The sequence below is a fragment of the Scyliorhinus torazame genome, chromosome 18 (genome assembly GCF_047496885.1).
Source record: "Scyliorhinus torazame isolate Kashiwa2021f chromosome 18, sScyTor2.1, whole genome shotgun sequence".
Classification (NCBI taxonomy): Eukaryota; Metazoa; Chordata; class Chondrichthyes; order Carcharhiniformes; family Scyliorhinidae; genus Scyliorhinus; species Scyliorhinus torazame.
This window is the reverse complement of record NC_092724.1, coordinates 19,171,040-19,190,162: the sequence shown is the minus strand read 5'-3', so window position 1 is coordinate 19,190,162 and position 19,123 is coordinate 19,171,040. Positions and strand designations below refer to the sequence as shown.

The window sequence follows — 19,123 nt, the reverse complement described above, 5'->3', positions numbered from 1 at the left end:
CAAAGATCAGCCATTTTGTTGAATGGTGGAGCAGGCCGAAAGACCAAATGGTCTGCTCCATTTCTTATGTTCTTATGATAAGTCTGTACATGTACCCGATTTTACCTTTGTTGACAACCAAAGTCTGGTTCAGATAAACTTTTCTTTGATTGAAACCAACCTTCCAACTTCGAAAATTTAGAACAATGTCTTCAGGAATAATGTAACAAAGCTCTTTTTTTTTTTTTTGACCCTCTTTAGAGCATATTCCTTTATTTGCGTTCTCTAAACCATGCATGTCTTGTAACTTGGTTAGCCGTTGGACGCATCGGTGGACTGAACGTTAACAATTTTTCTATCAAAGACTGGCATTTCTCCTCTAGCGTAATCTCTTCTGGATAAATCACACCCATAAGCTGTTTCTCAGGTAACTTGCTGATGCTGGAGTCATTGAATGGCATATATCCGGTCACTATCACATACAGGATGACTCCCATGCTCCAGATATCATACTTTTTGGGGTCATAAGGGACACCCAGGAGAACCTCAGGAGGAGAGTAGGCTGCGGAGCCACAGTAGGTAGTACTGAGCTCTGGATAGCCTCGGCTCTTCCTCCCAAATCCAAAATCTGCCAGCTTCACCTGCATCTGGTCTGTCAGTAGGATGTTCTCGCACTTGAGATCTCGATGGACAATGTCACGTTCATGGAGATACTTGATGGCTTTGGTGACTTGAGAAAACAAGCACTTGGCTTCCTGGCATGAGACACAGGTTCGTTTTTGGATCAACTGTAGAAGATTTGTAGAGACCAGTTCCATGACGATGTAGACTTTCCCATTGCGAACCTCAATAAACTCATAGACATGGACAATATGAGGATGCTTGATCCCTCTCAAAATGGCCAACTCCCTTGGCAAGAATTTGCTGGCGAAATCCTTTGGAACTTTCTTTCTATCAACCACTTTGATTGCTACATTTTTGTTGTATTTTTTTGAAACGGCCTCTTTAACCTTGGAGTAGCTGCCCTCTCCTATAGTTTTTCCCAGTTTATAACCTAACTGTGCTAGTAGTTTGCTCCCCGACATGTTACACGGCCATCTTGTTAAGGCAATACACTGATGAGCGAACTTGTCCTATCTATGCATCTGCTGTAATAATTTGCACTTGTGAAGTTTCCCATGTGTCACACCCTCATCCCATCACCTTTTATAGACATGTGCCCAAATGCTGTGAAAAAATTATTTTGTAGCAAAATATAAATTGCTTCGTCACTTCCAGTTATCAACTTGACTCCCTTCACCCCAGCTTTCCAAAATTGCCAACTCTTTATGACCTCATAATGGATTGCAATTCCAATCATTGCAAGGCTCAAACAAGTTCATTTTTACTTTAAGGAGAACAAAAGTAAGGGATTCATTCGCAGTGCGTGTGCTAAACTTAGAATATATAATTGGTAAATGTGACATGTTTGTTTCTGAATTTCACAGGTGAGGGTGACCCTTGACCTCGACATTCGTGTTATGAGATCACCCTCATCAATGATAGGATAGGGCGTGTTACATCACCTAAGGCAGGCAAGGTGGGTGACCAACGGGCATGTTTTCCTACTTGACTCGCAGTTATTTTACGATTGGATGATCGTCCTTTCTTCAGATTTCTAATTGGATGATCTGAAGGAGCATTGGTTCTTTTTCCCTGCTCCTTCAAGAGGATCTTCGTGTCTTGTCTGGAATTGCAATCCCAGTGGAAATATCTACAGTCACTGTAAAAGGGGATGTCAGGGACAGGCGGGAAACAAGGATTCAGCCTTGTTCGGAGAGGGGTTGGGGGGGAAAGGCTTGCCCCATGGACTGGGAGCTGTGTAGAATTTGTGTTGTAGTCTGATATGGAATGTATATTGTGAATATCAAGAGTATTGAATCTGTATTGAGGCAGCTCAGAATGGAATGCGCTGTGTTGAGAAAAGGTGAATTCTCTTGCACCTTCAAAGTTTAAAAAAAATAAATTCAGAGTACCCAATTCTTTTTTTTCCAATTAAGGGGCAATTTAGTGCGGCCAATCCACCTACCCTGCATATCTTTTGGTTGTGGGGGTGAGACCCACGCAGACATGAGGAGAATGTGCAAACTCCACACAGACAGTGACCCGGGGCCGGGATCGAACCTGGGTCCTGATCGCAGTGAGGCAGCAGGACTAACCACTGCACCACCGTGACACCCTTACCTTTTTTAAACTTTATGAATAAAACATATTTTTGAAAGAAAAATCAGCATAGAAGAGGAAAATAAATTTTGCTTCGAGCCCACGTCCACCTTCAAATATTGGTTAAAGAAATGAGTGAGGATAAAAAAAACCTGGAGAATGGGGATGAGAAAAATATCAGCCTTGATTGAATGGAGGAGCAGACTTGATGGGCCGAGTGGCCTAATTCTGCTCCTATGTCTTATGATCTTATGGTCTAATCTCAAAGTAATTAATTGTTGCTCAGAGAACAGATAGACACATCTGTGAAAGTTGGGTAATGCATCAAGGAACGCTGGTTCATTCGCAGCTGTGCCCAGTACTGGGCATCACAATTTAAAAGCAAGGACGTAAAAGGTTTGCGGAGGGTGCAGAAGAGATTTACGAGACTGGTTCTGGGCTGAGTGTTTGTGGTTACACGGAGAAACTGGGGAGATTGGGGTTGTTCTCCTCCCAGACGAGTAGGGGATTTGGCAGAGATGTTGAAAATGATTAAGGTTTGGATAGAATAAATAAAGAGCAACTATTTCTGATGGCTAAAGGGTCAATGACCAGAAGGCACAAATTTAAAAGAACCAGAGGGAACACAAGAAAAAGCATTTTTATGAATGAGCAGTTGCACTATCTAATAGGATAAGTATATCCAGACTCAATAGTAACTTTCTAAAGGAATTGGACAAATACTTGAAGAAGAAATTCCAGAGATATGACAACTCCTGGATTGCTCTTCTAAAGGAATGGCACAGACTTTAAAAAATGTTTTTCCAATTAAGGACAATTTATTGTGGCCAATCCACCTAATTTAATTAAAAACGTAATAATCTTTATTGTCACAAGTAGGCTTACATTAACACTGCAATGAAGTTACTGTGAAAATCCCCTAGTCGCCACACGCCGGCACCTGTTCAGGTACACACAGGGACAATTCAGAATGTCCAATTCACCTAACAAGCACGTCTTTCGGGACTTGGGGGAGGAAACCGGAGCACCCGGAGGAAACCCACGCAGACAAGGGGAGAACGTGCAGACTCCGCAAAGACAGTGACCCAAGCCGGGAATCGAACCTGGGCACTGTGAAGCAACAGTGCTAACCATTGTGCTGTCGTGCTGCCCACCCTGCACATCTGTGGGTTGTGGGTGTGAGAGCCATGCAGACACAGGGAGAATGTGCAAACTCCACACGGACAGTGACCCAAGCCGGGATCGAACCCGGGTCCTCGGCGCTGTGAGGCAGCAGCAGTGCTGACCACTGCGCGACTGTGCGGCCTGAGGAACGGTGCAGACTTGATGGACCAAATGGTCTCTTTCTGTGCTGTAATTTTCTGTGATTTTACTCATCCTATTTGAAGATATCGCCGTTTATAAACTGGGAGTGAACCTGATTTTGCTCATCTTTTAATAGTTTTTCCCACTCAGTCTCCCACATTGTCGAACTGTTTCCATTAACAGCTTCATTCGAATGGAAGGTCCCACCTTCCAGTTGCCCTTTTAAAGAAAATAGTTTATCCTCCATGCCTTTAAACACCTTCAAACAAGGAGTTCAGACTGTCCGGCTTCCCTCAGCCCATGAAGAAGCTTAAAGAAACCTTGTCATTTATCGTCATTGCAGGTTCGATCCCGGCTCTGGGTCACTGTCCGTGTGGAGTTTGCACATTCTCCCCGTGTTTGTGTGGGTTTCGCCCCCACAACCCAAAGATGTGCAGGGTAGGTGGATTGGCCACGCTAAATTGCCCCTTAATTGTAAAAAAATGAATTGGGTACACTAAATTTATTTTTAAAAATAAAAAAAATGTTATTGTCATTGGAATACCTGCTGATTGTTATTTTTGACACCATTCGGCCACATTAACCCATTATTAACCGATCCTATGTTCTTGGAACCAATGTACTTTTGAAAAAGAATAAACACTATTGCCATAATTGACCGCCTCAGTCGAGTCCATGGCCTGTTTTCTGTATTAACAAAGAAAATTACAGCACAGGAACAGGCCCTTTGGCCCTCCAAGCATGCTGCCCTAAAACCCCCTACCCTTCCGGGGACCATATCCCTCTATTCCCATCCTATCCATGTATTTATCAAGACACCCCTTAAAAGTCACTATTGTATCTGCTTCCCCAACTCCTCCGGCAGCGAGTTCCAGGCTCCCACCACCCTCTGTGTAAAAAAAACCTTACCCCTCGCACCTTAATCCTATGCCCCCTAGTAATCGACTCTTCCAACCTGGGAAAAAGCTTCTGACTATCCACTCTGTCCACGTCCCTCATAATCTTGTTGACTTCTATCAGGTCGTCCCTCAATCTCTGTCATTCCAATGAGAACAAACTAAGTTTCTCCAACCTCTCCTCATTGCTAATGCCCTTCATACCAGGCAACAACCTGGTAAATCTTTTCTGTACCCACTCCAAAGCCCCCTCGTCCTTCTGGTAGTGTGGGGACCAGAATTGAACACTATACTCCAAGTGCAGCCTAACTAAAGTTCTATACAGCTACAACATGACTTGCCAATTTTTAAACTCAATGCCCCGGCCGATGAAGGCAAGCATGCCGTATGCCTTCTTGACTACCTTCCCCACCTGCATTGCTACTTTCAGTGACCTGTGTACCTGTACACCCAGATCCCTCTGCCTATCAATACTCTTAAGGGTTCTGCCATTTACTGTATATTTCCCATCTATATTAGATCTTCCAAAATGCATTACCTCACATTTGTCTGGATTAAACTCCATCTGCCATCTCTCCGCACAAGTCTCCAACCGATCTGCTGTATCCTCTGACGATCCTCATCGCTATCCGCAATCCCACCAACTTTCTGTCATCCGCAAACTTACTAATCAAACCAGTTACATTTTCCTCCAAATCATTTATACATATATTACAAACAGAAAGGGTCCCAGCACTGATCCCGAGGAATGCCACTAGTCACAACCCTCCATTCAGAAAAGCACCCTTCCACTGCTACCGTCTGTCTTCTATGACCGAGCCAATTCTGTATCCATCTTGCCAGCTCACCTCTGATCCCGTGCGACTTCACCTTCTGTACCAGTCTGCTATGAGGGACCTTGTCAAAGGCCCTACTGAAGTTCACGTAGATAACATCCACTGCCCTGTCCTCATCAATCATCTTCGTCACTTCCTTGGAAAACTCGCTCAAGTTAATGAGACACGACCTCCCCTTCACAAAACCGTGTTGCCTCTCGTTAATTCGTCCACTTATTTTCCAAGAGGGAGTCAATCCTGTCTCGAAGAATCCACTGTTTATTGAGAAGCACTAACTCTGTGTAGGCTCACAGCCTGTTGTACAGGGAAATTACCGGCAGTAGAGAGGGCCCAATAGAGCTATGAGGTTTGTGAGGAAATTAATGGGTCGGGTGACACCAAGTTTGGGTTTTAAAGCTCTGCACCTCACAGGTAGGGAAACTGTGCGGGAGATGTGGAGATGAACAGTCTTGAGGTCCCAGCAAATAATATATTTGCGTAGGAGGCAGTGCAATGAAGGGAGTTGGACTGGAGACCAGAGATAAGGGAAGAGTCAGACAACTACTTGTATTGTGTCATGGAGTGTCCAGGGAGTGTTAGCAAAAACATCCCAAAAGAGGATTTAAGTGCTGAATGAACTTTTTGTTGGCATGAGAGGGCAGACAGGGCCTGTTGCTGGTTGCTTTAATGACAATGTTGTTGCCTGTGAGACCAGAGGATTAAATGAAGACAAAAGTATCTATAGCTGAAGAAGGACTAAGGCTGGAGATAATCAACAGTTGCCTTTAGCTCCATACACACACACACCCCCAACAATAAAAGTAACCTCTTCCCACTGTCCCCCTGTCCTATCAGCTGAAGGCGCATCTCAAATAGTGGGTTGATGCATTGTGTGTCACTCTTGCTGCCTCATAGCCAGTCTTTGTGTACAATGCTGGATATTGAGTGTTGGCTTGTTTGTCTGTGGTGCAGGAGGGGAAACTTTGTACAGCTGAGCCCAAGCAGGAGTCATCAGGTAGGAATTAGGAGTCGGAATCTGTGATTATTTAGTTGCTAAAGGCAGGGGAGCCGAGGCAACGGTCACCCCCGGTAACATCTCAGCCTCAGATCAACAGACCAACAGTTGAAATTGATTTGTTGTTTGTAGAAGACAAAATTTTGGGGAGCCAAGGCCAATTCTCTCATTGAACAGGGCTCAGAACAAACAATCACACAATGTGTATTAACAATATATTAACACAAAAAAAGCTGGAAACACTCAGCCAGCCAGCTAGCAGCTGTGGATAAAGAAACAGGGTTAACATTGCAGGTCAATGACAGGTTCACTGCCTGAATATTCTAGTTCGTATTTGAGATTTTCGGCATCCACGGTATTTTGCTTTGGATTTTCATTAATGATAATCTGAAGTGAATGTTCCAGCACTTGGTCCTTGGCCTTATATGCTATGGTGTTTCAAGTGCTCATCTAAATGCTTCTTAAATGTTATGAGGCTTCCCGCCTCTATCACCCTTTTCGACAGTGAGTTCCAGATCCAACCATCCTCTGGGTGAAAAAGCTTTTCGTCAAATCTCCTTCCCCTTACCTTAAAGGTGCGATATAAGCACTTGTTTAGGCAGTGAATGGAAGTTGATGTGCTTTTGCACCAAGCAAATGGAAGATAATGGGAAAGACCACCAGTGTCTGCCTGGTCCTTATGTTGTAAAATGTCATCCACTGTTGTCTGTCAGAGCCCCTAAATCACTTTCCTTGTCAACTATCTGAACAGTGCCCTGGGAAATTTTCCAACACTGCCTCCTTTGGTCTTCTGTAAAGGTATTTCAATCTAAATCACAGCAGGGTTGAGATACTTCAGTTATGTGGAGAAGCTTTGTGGGCAGCACGGTAGCACAAGTGACTAGCACTGTGGCTTCACAGCGCCAGGGTCCCAGGTTCGATTCCCCGCTGGGTCACTGTCTGTGCGGAGTTTGCACGTTCTCCCCGTGTCCGCGTGGGTTTCCTCCGGGTGCTCCGGTTTCCTCCCACAGTCCAAAGACGTGCAGGTTAGGTGGATTGGCCGTGATACATTACCTGTAGTGTCCATAAGGGTTGGGAGGGGTTATTGGGTTGCGGGGATAAGGTGGAAGTGAGGGATTAATGTGGGTCGGTGCAGACTCGATGGGCCGAATGACCTCCTTCTGCACTGTATGGTCTATGTAATCTATGTAAGCTGGGCATGTTCTCCTTAGATCAGAGAACGTGGGATTTCATAAAGGCTTTTAAAATCATGAAGGTGAGTAACCAAGGGCATGATTTAAGATCAGTAGAAAATGATCCTGAACTCTGATGGTAAGAGTTTCTTTACACAACGAGTGATTATGATCAGGAAAGTGTTGCCTGAAAGTATTGTGGAAGCAGGTTCAATACAGTCACTTCCATAAGGGATTTGGAAAATACTTGAATAGGAGTAAATTTGCAGGGCTAGTGGAAGAATGCAGGGAGCTATGGGACTAGTTAGATAGCTCTTCCAAAGAGGATCCAATACTATTCTGTCACGTCAGTGCAGACCCAATCATTACTGGTAGCCTTGGTAATCGACAATGTCAGTCCTGCCATGATCAAGACATCGGTGTCATAGAACATAGAACTGTACAGCACAGTACAGGCCCTCCGGCCCATGATGTTGTGCCAAACTAGTCTGAAACTAAGATCAAATCAACCTACTCCCAATCATTCTAGTGCACTCCATATGCCTATCTAATAACCTCTTGAAAGTTCCTAAAGTGTCCAACTCCACTACCAACGTTCCACGACTGAATGTATCCCAAAACCTCTGCCTTGGAGAGTTTTCCTCACCTAGTCTAGTCTATTGCAGACTCATTGATGAGAATAGTTGTGGTGATTAATTAACAACTCCATTGCTGTTATCAAACTTTAATTGGCATTGACATTAGTTTCACTGTCTATGGAAGTCCAACTGGGTCAGTTATCACAAGTATCCTTTTGGAATTGAATCCTTGGAATGAACATTAATTTGTATATTTTACCAAAGGTTACAAGTCAACACTATGTTCAGGAGTCTAAGTGTGAATTTATATGTAATGTTATGTGGGTGTGTAACAGTAGAAGCAATGTTTGTGACCTAAACCAGGTAGGTGGCTGCGTCTTCAGCATGTTAATTTCTTCAATCTTTGCAAATGTAGATCAAAATAATGCCACAGGAGACTTGTTTAGAATTGGTAGTTTGTTTTATTCCACAGTGAGGTGAATGTGCAGAGCAACAGTTACAATTGGGTTCTTTTAGTTCAAACGATGCAATTTATCTCCTACAGCAGCTACTAGATGGCAAAACTTAATTAGCTCTAAAGTGCATTGACACTTCCTGGGGTCCTGAAAGGCCCAAATATATATTTTTTCATTTATTTAGAGTACCTAATTCTTTTTTTTTCCAATTAAGGGGCAATTTAGCGTCGCTAAGCCACCTACCCTGCACATCTTTGGGTTGTGGGGGCGAAACCCACGCAGACCGGGGAGAATGTGCAAACTCCACACGGACAGTGACCCAGAGCCGGATCGAACCTGGGGCCTCGGCGCCGTAAGGCAGCAGGGCTAACCCACTGTGCCTTCGTGCCCAAATTTGAAAGGCCCAAATTAATACACTTCTTTCTTTATTGCCATTTGATGATAGAAAAGTAATGAAGATGCGACGCTATCTCCTTTCAGTGGGTTACTCTGATTTTGGATTCTTCAGTGTATAGCTGAGGGTAGGAGTGCCTCTTGTTGCAGGTTCCTGTCTATTCTTAGCCTTTTCCTGACTGACTCTGCGCCGTGTCCTGTTTGCAAAAGCCAGACTTGTCTTTTTTTGGGGTATCTGTGTTTGAATGCTCTTAGCACTGTGGCTTCATAGAGAGACTGAGATCAAAGGGTTTTCCAACACAATGGGTAAGAGGCATTTTTCTGATTACTCAGACAAGCTAGCAAACCATTTATTGCCTGGTTACTGGGAGAAACAACATTAGTCCAATATGGCGGTAAAAAAATACACATTGCTCTTACAAATCCCAGCTTATCGGTAACTATTTCCACAATTGTTGACTTTGGAAAAATCATTCAGAATCACGGCATCCCCTTCCTGTCTAATCCCTCCTGTCCCTTCCCCTCGGGGCTCCCATGTGTGGGTGAGCTGTGCAGCTTGTTCGCAAAGACTGGGTGCTCTCTTCAGTCAATCTATCTGCACTGCCATAACTTACCAGCTCTCATGGCCGTCACGTCATTGACTCTCTCGCGAGCTGTGTCGCTCCTTTTCTTAACTGTCTTCTGTTCTTCATTCCTCAAGTTCTGATGGGAAAAGTCCAGGAAGAGGGAACGTGACCTTCAAATTAGAACCAGGCCATTCAGGACTGATGTCAGGAAGCATTTCTACACAGAAAAAAGTAGTGAAAAACCTGGACACCCGCCCCACCCACCCACCTCAAAATTCTTGCCGAGGCTGGAAAACAATTTGAAATTTGAAAATTGACTGTAGTGGATTTTTGTTTAGTAGGAGTATTAGGAGTTACTGAACCAAAGTACGAAAATTAAACTAAGACACAGATCAGCCATGACCTGACAGAATATTGGAACAAGCTTGATGGGCTGAATGACCTACTCCTGTGTCTCTGTTCCTTGGTTTTAAATAAAATTCTCGCTTAAACATCTTTGCTTTCTTGTTGGCTCCGCAATCTGACAAAATTCAAGCACAGCTGCATTTGATTTGAATATCATTCAATGTTGCTGTTTCCAACCCAGTCACTGTTACATTTAGACCTTTCGGATCACCTTAATTGGAGGAATATTATTTTTACCTGGAATAATGTGTGCAGCTTTGGCCTTCTTTCCAACCGATGAATATACTTTCCTTACAGAGAGTTAATGAAGGCTCGCTAAATTGATTCCTGGGAAGAGAGGGGTGTCCTATAAGAAGAGGTTAAGTACAATGGCGTATGCTCTCTGGAGTTTAGAAGAATGAGAAGTGTTCTCGTGAAAATGTCCAAAATTCTTAGAGGACTTGAAATGCGAGGTACTGGGAGATTGTTTCGTCTGGCTGGAAAGTCTGGAACATGGGGGTAATAACTCAGGATGAAGGGTCTGTAACAATAGCAATGATAATCTTTATTGTCACAAGTAGGCTTACATTAACATTGCAATGAAGTTACTGTGAAATTGTATATTGTAAGAAGTCTTACAACACCAGGATAAAGTCCAACAAGTTTGTTTCAAATCACTAGCTTTCGGAGCACTGCTCCTTCCTTAGGTTCACCTGTTCACTTGAGGAAGGAGCAGTGCTCCGAAAGCTAGTGATTTGAAACAAACCTGTTGGACTTTAACCTGGTGTTGTAAGACTTCTTACTGTGCTCACCCCAGTCCAACGCCGGCATCTCCACATCATGTATATTGTAAGGAATACAAAGGGTTAACAATTTGATGTTAATACGTCTCACCACCAGATGGAGATAAGGAGCAGTCATATAAATATCATGTGACTCCTGGGATTCTGGGAGAAGGTGTTTAGGCATGAGATAGATAACTTGCATAGTGTAGAATTCTGTAGTTAGAGATATCGTATAGTTTAATTTAATAACTTATTTTTAAAAATAAATTTAGAGTACCCAATTATCTTTTTTCCAATTAAGGGGCAATTTAGGGTGGCCAATCTACCTAATCTGTGCATCTTTGGGTTGTGAGGGTGAAACCCACGCAGACATGGGGAGAATGTGCAAGCTCCACACGGACAGTGACCCAGAGCCGAGATTCGAACCCAGGTCCTCAGCATCGCAGTCCCAGTGCTAACCACTGCACCACATGCCGCCCTACTAATTTAATAACTTATACCTTGTGACTTGTTTGAATCTTATTTAAGTCATGTAAGTAAATCAGCTTTGTTCAGTAACTTAGTTTGATGTTCTTTGTTCATCACTACGTTCTCAAGACATCCTGATAGACACAACAGAGAACATCACAGAGTCAACCATTTAGGACCAAGAGGAGGAAATAAAACCTTTTCACACAATGAGTAGTTCGGGTCTGGAATGCACTGCATGGAAGTATGGTGTTGGCAGGTTCAATTGAAGCATTCAAGAGAACATTGTTTCTATTCAAGTAATCATTCAATGTGCAGGGGGATATGTGGAAAAAACATGAAGCTTGTTGAATGAGCCAGTGTAGAAATGATGGGCCACATGGCCTCCTTTTGTACTGTAACAAATCTGTACTGTACTCCTTCTGTACTGTAACAAGTCTGTACTGTACTCCTGTACTGTAACAAGTCTGTATTGTACTCCTGTACTGTAACAAGTCTGTACTGTACTCCTGTACTGTACCAAGTCTGTACTGTACTCCTGTACTGTAACAAGTCTGTACTGTACTCCTGTACTGTAACAAGTCTGTATTGTACTCCTGTACTGTAACAAGTCTGTACTGTACTCCTGTACTGTAACAAGTCTGTACTGTACTCCTGTACTGTACCAAGTCTGTACTGTGCTCCTGTACTGTAACAAGTCTGTACTGTACTCCTGTACTGTACCAAGTCTGTACTGTGCTCCTGTACTGTACCAAGTCTGTACTGTACTCCTGTACTGTACCAAGTCTGTACTGTACTCCTGTACTGTACCAAGTCTGTACTGTACTCCTGTACTGTAACAAGTCTGTACTGTACTCTTGTACTGTAACAAGTCTGTACTGTACTCCTTCTGTACTATAACAAGTCTGTACTGTACTCCTGTACTGTAACAAGTCTGTACTGTACTCCTGTACTGTAACAAGTCTGTACTGTACTCCTGTACTGTAACAAGTCTGTACTGTACTCCTTCTGTACTATAACAAGTCTGTACTGTACTCCTGTACTGTAACAGGTCTGTACTGTACTCCTGTACTCTAACAAGTCTGTACTGTACTCCTGTACTCTAACAAGTCTGTACTGTACTCCTGTACTATCACAAGTCTGTACTGTACTCCTGTACTCTAACAAGTCTGTACTGTACTCTAACAAGTCTGTACTGTACTCCTGTACTCTAACAAGTCTGTACTGTACTCCTGTACTGTAACAAGTCTGTACTGTACTCCTGTACTGTAACAGGTCTGTACTGTACTCCTGTACTGTAACAAGTCTGTACTGTACTCCTGTACTGTAACAGGTCTGTACTGTACTCCTGTACTCTAACAAGTCTGTACTGTACTCCTGTACTCTAACAAGTCTGTACTGTACTCTAACAAGTCTGTACTGTACTCCTGTACTCTAACAAGTCTGTACTGTACTCCTGTACTATCACAAGTCTGTACTGTACTCCTGTACTCTAACCTGTCTGTACTGTACTCCTGTACTGTAACAAGTCTGTACTGTACTCCTGTACTGTAACAAGTCTGTACTGTACTCCTTCTGTACTATAACAAGTCTGTACTGTACTCCTGTACTGTAACAGGTCTGTACTGTACTCCTGTACTGTAACAGGTCTGTACTGTACTCCTGTACTGTAACAGGTCTGTACTGTACTCATGTACTGTAACAAGTCTGTACTGTACTCATGTACTGTAACAAGTCTGTACTGTACTCTAACAGGTCTGTACTGTACTCCTGTACTCTAACAAGTCTGTACTGTACTCCTGTACTCTAACAAGTCTGTACTGTACTCCTGTACTCTAACAGGTCTGTACTGTACTCCTGTACTGTAACAAGTCTGTACTGTACTCCTGTACTCTAACAAGTCTGTACTGTACTCCTGTACTCTAACAGGTCTGTACTGTACTCCTGTACTATCACAAGTCTGTACTGTACTCCTGTACTCTAACCTGTCTGTACTGTACTCCTGTACTGTAACAAGTCTGTACTGTACTCCTTCTGTACTATAACAAGTCTGTACTGTACTCCTGTACTGTAACAGGTCTGTACTGTACTCCTGTACTCTAACAAGTCTGTACTGTACTCCTGTACTCTAACAAGTCTGTACTGTACTCCTGTACTATCACAAGTCTGTACTGTACTCCTGTACTCTAACCTGTCTGTACTGTACTCCTGTACTGTAACAAGTCTGTACTGTACTCCTGTACTGTAACAAGTCTGTACTGTACTCCTTCTGTACTATAACAAGTCTGTACTGTACTCCTGTACTGTAACAGGTCTGTACTGTACTCCTGTACTGTAACAGGTCTGTACTGTACTCCTGTACTGTAACAGGTCTGTACTGTACTCATGTACTGTAACAAGTCTGTACTGTACTCATGTACTGTAACAAGTCTGTACTGTACTCTAACAGGTCTGTACTGTACTCCTGTACTCTAACAAGTCTGTACTGTACTCCTGTACTCTAACAAGTCTGTACTGTACTCCTGTACTCTAACAGGTCTGTACTGTACTCCTGTACTGTAACAAGTCTGTACTGTACTCCTGTACTGTAACAGGTCTGTACTGTACTCATGTACTGTAACAAGTCTGTACTGTACTCATGTACTGTAACAAGTCTGTACTGTACTCTAACAGGTCTGTACTGTACTCCTGTACTCTAACAAGTCTGTACTGTACTCCTGTACTGTAACAGGTCTGTACTGTACTCCTGTACTGTAACAAGTCTGTACTGTACTCTAACAGGTCTGTACTGTACTCCTGTACTCTAACAAGTCTGTACTGTACTCCTGTACTCTAACAGGTCTGTACTGTACTCCTGTACTGTAACAAGTCTGTACTGTACTCCTGTACTCTAACAAGTCTGTACTGTACTCCTGTACTCTAACAGGTCTGTACTGTACTCCTGTACTGTAACAAGTCTGTACTGTACTCCTGTACTCTAACAAGTCTGTACTGTACTCCTGTACTCTAACAAGTCTGTACTGTACTCCTGTACTCTAACAGGTCTGTACTGTACTCCTGTACTGTAACAAGTCTGTACTGTACTCTAACAGGTCTGTACTGTACTCCTGTACTCTAACCTGTCTGTACTGTACTCCTGTACTGTAACAAGTCTGTACTGTACTCTAACAAGTCTGTACTGTACTCCTGTACTGTAACAGGTCTGTACTGTACTCCTGTACTCTAACAAGTCTGTACTGTACTCCTGTACTCTAACAGGTCTGTACTGTACTCCTGTACTCTAACAAGTCTGTACTGTACTCCTGTACTCTAACAGGTCTGTACTGTACTCCTGTACTGTAACAGGTCTGTACTGTACTCCTGTACTCTAACAAGTCTGTACTGTACTCCTGTACTCTAACAAGTCTGTACTGTACTCCTTCTGTACTGTAACAATTCTGTGATTTTGTAAAATTTCTTCACTCAAAGAGTTCTGAAGCTAACCCACTGCACCACCGTGCTGCCCCTCTTATGTTCTTATGTATTTCAATAATGCAACTTCCACATTTACGTAGATACCTTTTTTGGGTTCAGGTGCTACACTCCCCTCGCCTCCCCCCTGGCTCCTCCCCACTATGAGTGATTTGAGCATCTTGCTCCAGAAAGTTGCCTCCCTTATACGATATATTATGGTACCAGTACCCAGTGGAAATGTGTGAGCAAAGCCCTTCACACTGTCTCACACACATTTATTTTCTCGCAATGCCGTCAGACTGAGTTAGTATGAAATGAGGAGAGGCCTGACTAAAATTTCTAAACTTAGTCCTAGTTATCTGCGTAACAGCAGAAAAATAATGATGACGCGATGTTACCCCACATCATGGTTTGACAGAGTGGGCGGCATTCTGGCGCAGTGGTTAACACTGCTGCCTCATGGCACCGTGGACCCAGGTTCGATCCTAGGCCTGGGTCACTGTCCGTGTAGAGTGTGGTGATATACATCACTGTAAGTACACAAAGGGTTAATGTACATACACTACACCTAGCTAGACACTAGAGGGTGCACCAGAGACATGACACACAGTCAACCAATAGGTCAGTAAGATAGGACACGACCAATGGGCATTCACAATACACACAGATGTGACACTACCACAGGGGGGCATTACACCAACCCATATAAAAGGACACAGCACACATGATCTTCCTCTTTCAGTTGAAAAATTAGCACTAAGTTCCGAAAGGTGACATTAGATCATTGTATATTTGGATTGTTTGATGGTGGAAAGTAGCCCAGTTCCTACAAAGGTGAAAGATTGTTAGTAGCATTTCATTTAATACATGTTGTTGAACTAACTATTGTCTAATTAAGTGAAATTTTCTTTTTTAATTCTCTCCTTTCCTCGTGCGAAAACCCCATCCACCTTTTTTAAAAATAAATTTAGAATACCCAATTTTTTTTTTTCCAATTAAAGGGCAATTTTGCATGGCCAATCCATGCACATCTTTGGATTGTGGGGATGAAACCCACGCTGACACGAGGAGACTGTGCAAACTCCATATGGACAGTGGACCAGGGATGGGATTCCAACCCGGGTACTCAACGCCGTAGGCAGCAGCGCTAACCACTGTGCCACATGCTGCCCACCCCCATCCACCACCTTAAGCATTCCCTCCACCGCCGACGAACAGTGGCAGCCGTGTGTACCATTTACAAGATGCACAGAAGCAACTCACCAAGGCTCCTTCAACAGCACCTTCCAAACTCACGATCTCTACAACCTAGAAGGGCAAGGGCAGAAGATTCAAAGGGAACCACCGGCATCTGCAAGTTCTCCTCCAAGTCACTCTCCATCCTGACTTGAAATATATCTCCTCCAAGTCACTCGCCATCCTGACTTGAAATATATCGCCATTCCTTCACTGTCGGTGGGTCAAAATCCTGGAACTCCCTCCCGAACTGCAATGTGAGTGTAATTACACCACATGGACTGCAGCGGTTCAAAAAGACAGCTCAGGGGGTGGCACGGTGGTGCAGTGGTTAGCACTGCTGCCTCACGGCATTGCGGACACCAGTTCATTTCCGCCCCCGGGTCACTGTCCGTGTGGAGTTTGCACATTCTCCCTGTGTCTGCGTGAGTCTCACCCCAACTCAAAATTGTGCAGGATAGCTGGATCGGCCACATTAAATTGCCCCTTAATTGGAATTTTTTTTTTAAATAAAAAGGCAGCTGAACATCACCTTCTCAAGGGCAATTAGGGATGGGCAATAAATGCTGGCCTAGCATGTGACACTCACATCCTGTAAAGAAATTTTTAAAAATCCTTCCGTTCCTTTGTTTATGTTTATCTAGATTCCCCTGAAATGTATCTATACTATTCACAACCTGTGGGGGCGAGTTCCAACTCTCACCACTCTCTGGGTAAAGATGTTTCTCCTGAATTCCCTATTGAATTTATTAGTGAGTCTTATATTTATGATCCGTACCTCTGGTCTTGCTCACAAGTGGAAACATCTGTCTATCCTATCAAACCCCTTCATTTTCTTTTGGTTCAGATGGTTAAGCTCTTTCCAAACTGCCAACTACCTCAGTGGAAGATGGCAGTAGAATTTTGAGTGACACCAGGAACATGCTTTTCCTTTGGGGCCTGATTCACTGGGTAGAATCTCCTTCGATTCAAACTTCAATAGTGACCGGAAAGAAAAAAGTGTGTGCATTTTCAAAGCTTTAATTGCGAATGGTTTTAGAAACGTCGTTACACTCATTATGGTAACATTATGAAGAAACTAATGTTCACGCCCCGTTAGGGTTTTGGGGTCATTCTACTTGTTGTCTCTAAGCCATACGTGCTTGACAATCTGGTTGGCAGCCGGTCGTCCTGAGGGGCAGAACTGCAACAGATCTCTAATCAAAGATTGGCATTTCTCCTCGAGTTGGATGCTGTCTGGGTAGACCACTCCTTTCTGCTGGCTCTTGGGTAACTTACTGATGTTTGAATCATCAAAGGGCATACACCCAGTCACTATCACATAAAGGATGATCCCCAGGCTCCAAATGTCATACTTTTTGGGATCATAGGGGACCCCCATGAGCACCTCGGGAGGGGCATAGGCAGCAGAGCCGCAGTAAGTGCTACTGAGGTCAGGATAGCCATGAATCTTCTTGCCAAATCCAAAATCGGTGATCTTTACCTGCATTTCTTCAGTCAACAGGATGTTTTCGCACTTCAGGTCCCGGTGCACAATTTCGTGCTCGTGTAGGTATTTGACAGCGCAGGCAATCTGTGTAAACAAATGACGGGCTTCATTGCATGGGATGTGGCCCCTGTGCTGAATCAGCTGGAGAAGATCCGTAGCTGCCTGCTCCATAACAATGTAAAGCTTCCCATTGCAAACCTCAATGAATTCATAAACCTGAACAATATGAGGGTGTTTGATTCCCCTCAAGATGGCCAACTCCCTTGGCAGAAACTTATTGACAAAGTCTGGTGGAGCCTTCTTCCTGTCTACTACCTTTATGGCAACATTTTCCCTATATTTCTTGGAACTGCCTACTTTCACTTTAGAATAGCTGCCCTCACCGATTGTTTTCCCTAGTTTATAACCTAACTCTGTCAGAAATGTGTCTCCGGACATGGTGCATAGCCATGTTTTATTTTTCCAATTTCTTTTTGAGGTATTAGCCTTATGAGTAAACCAGTTCACACATGTGCTGTAATAATTTGCAATTATGAAGTTTCTGCAGGCATCATGCACCTGGTGGCCATTTATAGACATAACCTTGGAAGTAATGTTTCAAAATGTTGGCAAAAGTTACATCTTTTTGATTCTGGGAATCCCACAAAAAGACTACAGTGCAGTAGAGTATGAGAGGGAATTAGACTGTAGAGCTGAGTGATAAAGCAACAATGACATAAGAAAATTTGCATTATCTAGATCCCAAGCCCACCTCAGGCCTGGTGAATTTTACCCTATCAACTCAGAGAGATATTTCTAGATCTTGAGATCGCTCCATGCACAAATCAGCACTTAATTCCTTAATTATTTGCATCTTTACAAATTATTTTATGTGGTTTTACAGCCTGTTTGCTTTTATTCTGCGCGATATGTGTCATATCGAGCTTTATACTAACCTTATCCTGATATCTCCAGGGATGACATCAGGCGACCTTTGAGCTCGCTTCAAGGCAAGAGGTCAAACTGATATGCTGACCTCTATGACATCACAGGCTTCATCAGCTCAGTACTATTATGGGATTTGCTGATGAGCCAAGTAACTTTACTGAGACATCTAAACATTGATTTAATGAGGACATGAGGGGGGAGATTCAGAGGCAACCACCCCTCCTGGTTGTGTACCTCATTTATAACACAGGTAATTGTGGTGTTCAATAAATGGAAAAACGTTTTGCCCTCTCCGTAATGAACTGACCTGAAGGCTTCCCAAGTACCAGGATGCACACACTATATCACTGAAAAAGCATTAATATTTATAGAGCTCTGGGGAAAGAGCGGGGAAATGGAACTGATTGGCTAGCTCCACAATGGGCCAGCACAGGAATGATTGGCCGAACAGTATCCTTCTGTGCTGCATCATTCAATGACTGAGCAAAATTGCATGACATAGTAATTATAAAATTGGCTGGAGAAATGTTTGGACTGAAAGTTACGAGAAAGATAATAGAGCTAGGTGTGCCTGGAATATAATACTTTTATGGAAGTATGGAAATGTTTGAAAAGGGAGGCAACTGGTCAAGGAATTATAAGATATAAGATTAGACCAATAGTTTTGTTTTTTTTATAAATTTAGAGTACCCAATTAATTTTTTCCAATTAAAGGGCAATTTAGCGTGGCCAATCCACCTCGCCTGCACATCTTTGGGTTGTGGGGGCGAAACCCACGCAAACACGGGGAGAATGTGCAAACTCCACACGGACAGTGGCCCAGAGCCGGGACCGAACCTGGGACCTCGGCGCCGTGAGGCAGCAGGGCTAACCCACTGCGCCACCGTGCTGCCCTAGATTAGACCGATAATTAGGAAGTTTTGCTTGATAGAACTTTGAGGTGTAGAAGGAAACTTTTCAGAACTCCTCAAGAGGGAACCCTATGGATGGGGTAGAATCCAAAAT

The 19,123-nt window shown here is 43.4% G+C and overlaps 2 protein-coding genes across 2 annotated transcripts in view; one reads left to right on the top strand and one right to left on the bottom strand.

Annotated features, from left to right (window-relative positions):
• Positions 1-222: 222 nt before the first annotated feature.
• tssk6 (testis-specific serine kinase 6) lies at positions 223-17,643 on the bottom strand. Its single transcript, XM_072483921.1, has 4 exons — positions 16,821-17,643; positions 9,425-9,546; positions 4,031-4,173; positions 223-1,112 (listed from the first exon to the last, which is right to left on the bottom strand). Exons 1-4 carry the CDS (start codon positions 17,627-17,629, stop codon positions 252-254), a joined length of 1,935 nt encoding a protein of 644 aa, XP_072340022.1. The 5' UTR covers positions 17,630-17,643; the 3' UTR covers positions 223-251.
• Positions 6,191-19,123, top strand: part of armc6 (armadillo repeat containing 6) — a 30,235-nt gene continuing 17,302 nt past the window's right edge. The window contains exon 1 of the mRNA XM_072482302.1: positions 6,191-6,212. The gene's annotated coding sequence lies outside the window, so the exon portion shown is untranslated. The remainder of the gene's footprint in view (positions 6,213-19,123) is intronic.

Bases quoted from the DNA above. Each gene is read 5' to 3' on its own strand.
- tssk6 (XM_072483921.1), bottom strand. From the start codon at position 17,629: ATGTCCGGAGACACATTTCTGACAGAGTTAGGTTATAAACTAGGGAAA. The intron at 9,547-16,820 runs GTAGAATGACCC...TCTAATTTGAAG, and splicing joins GTATGGCTTAGAGACAACAA to GTCACGTTCCCTCTTCCTGG. The intron at 1,113-4,030 runs GTATTCCAATGA...ATGCATAGATAG, and splicing joins TCAAAAATAACAATCAGCAG to GACAAGTTCGCTCATCAGTG.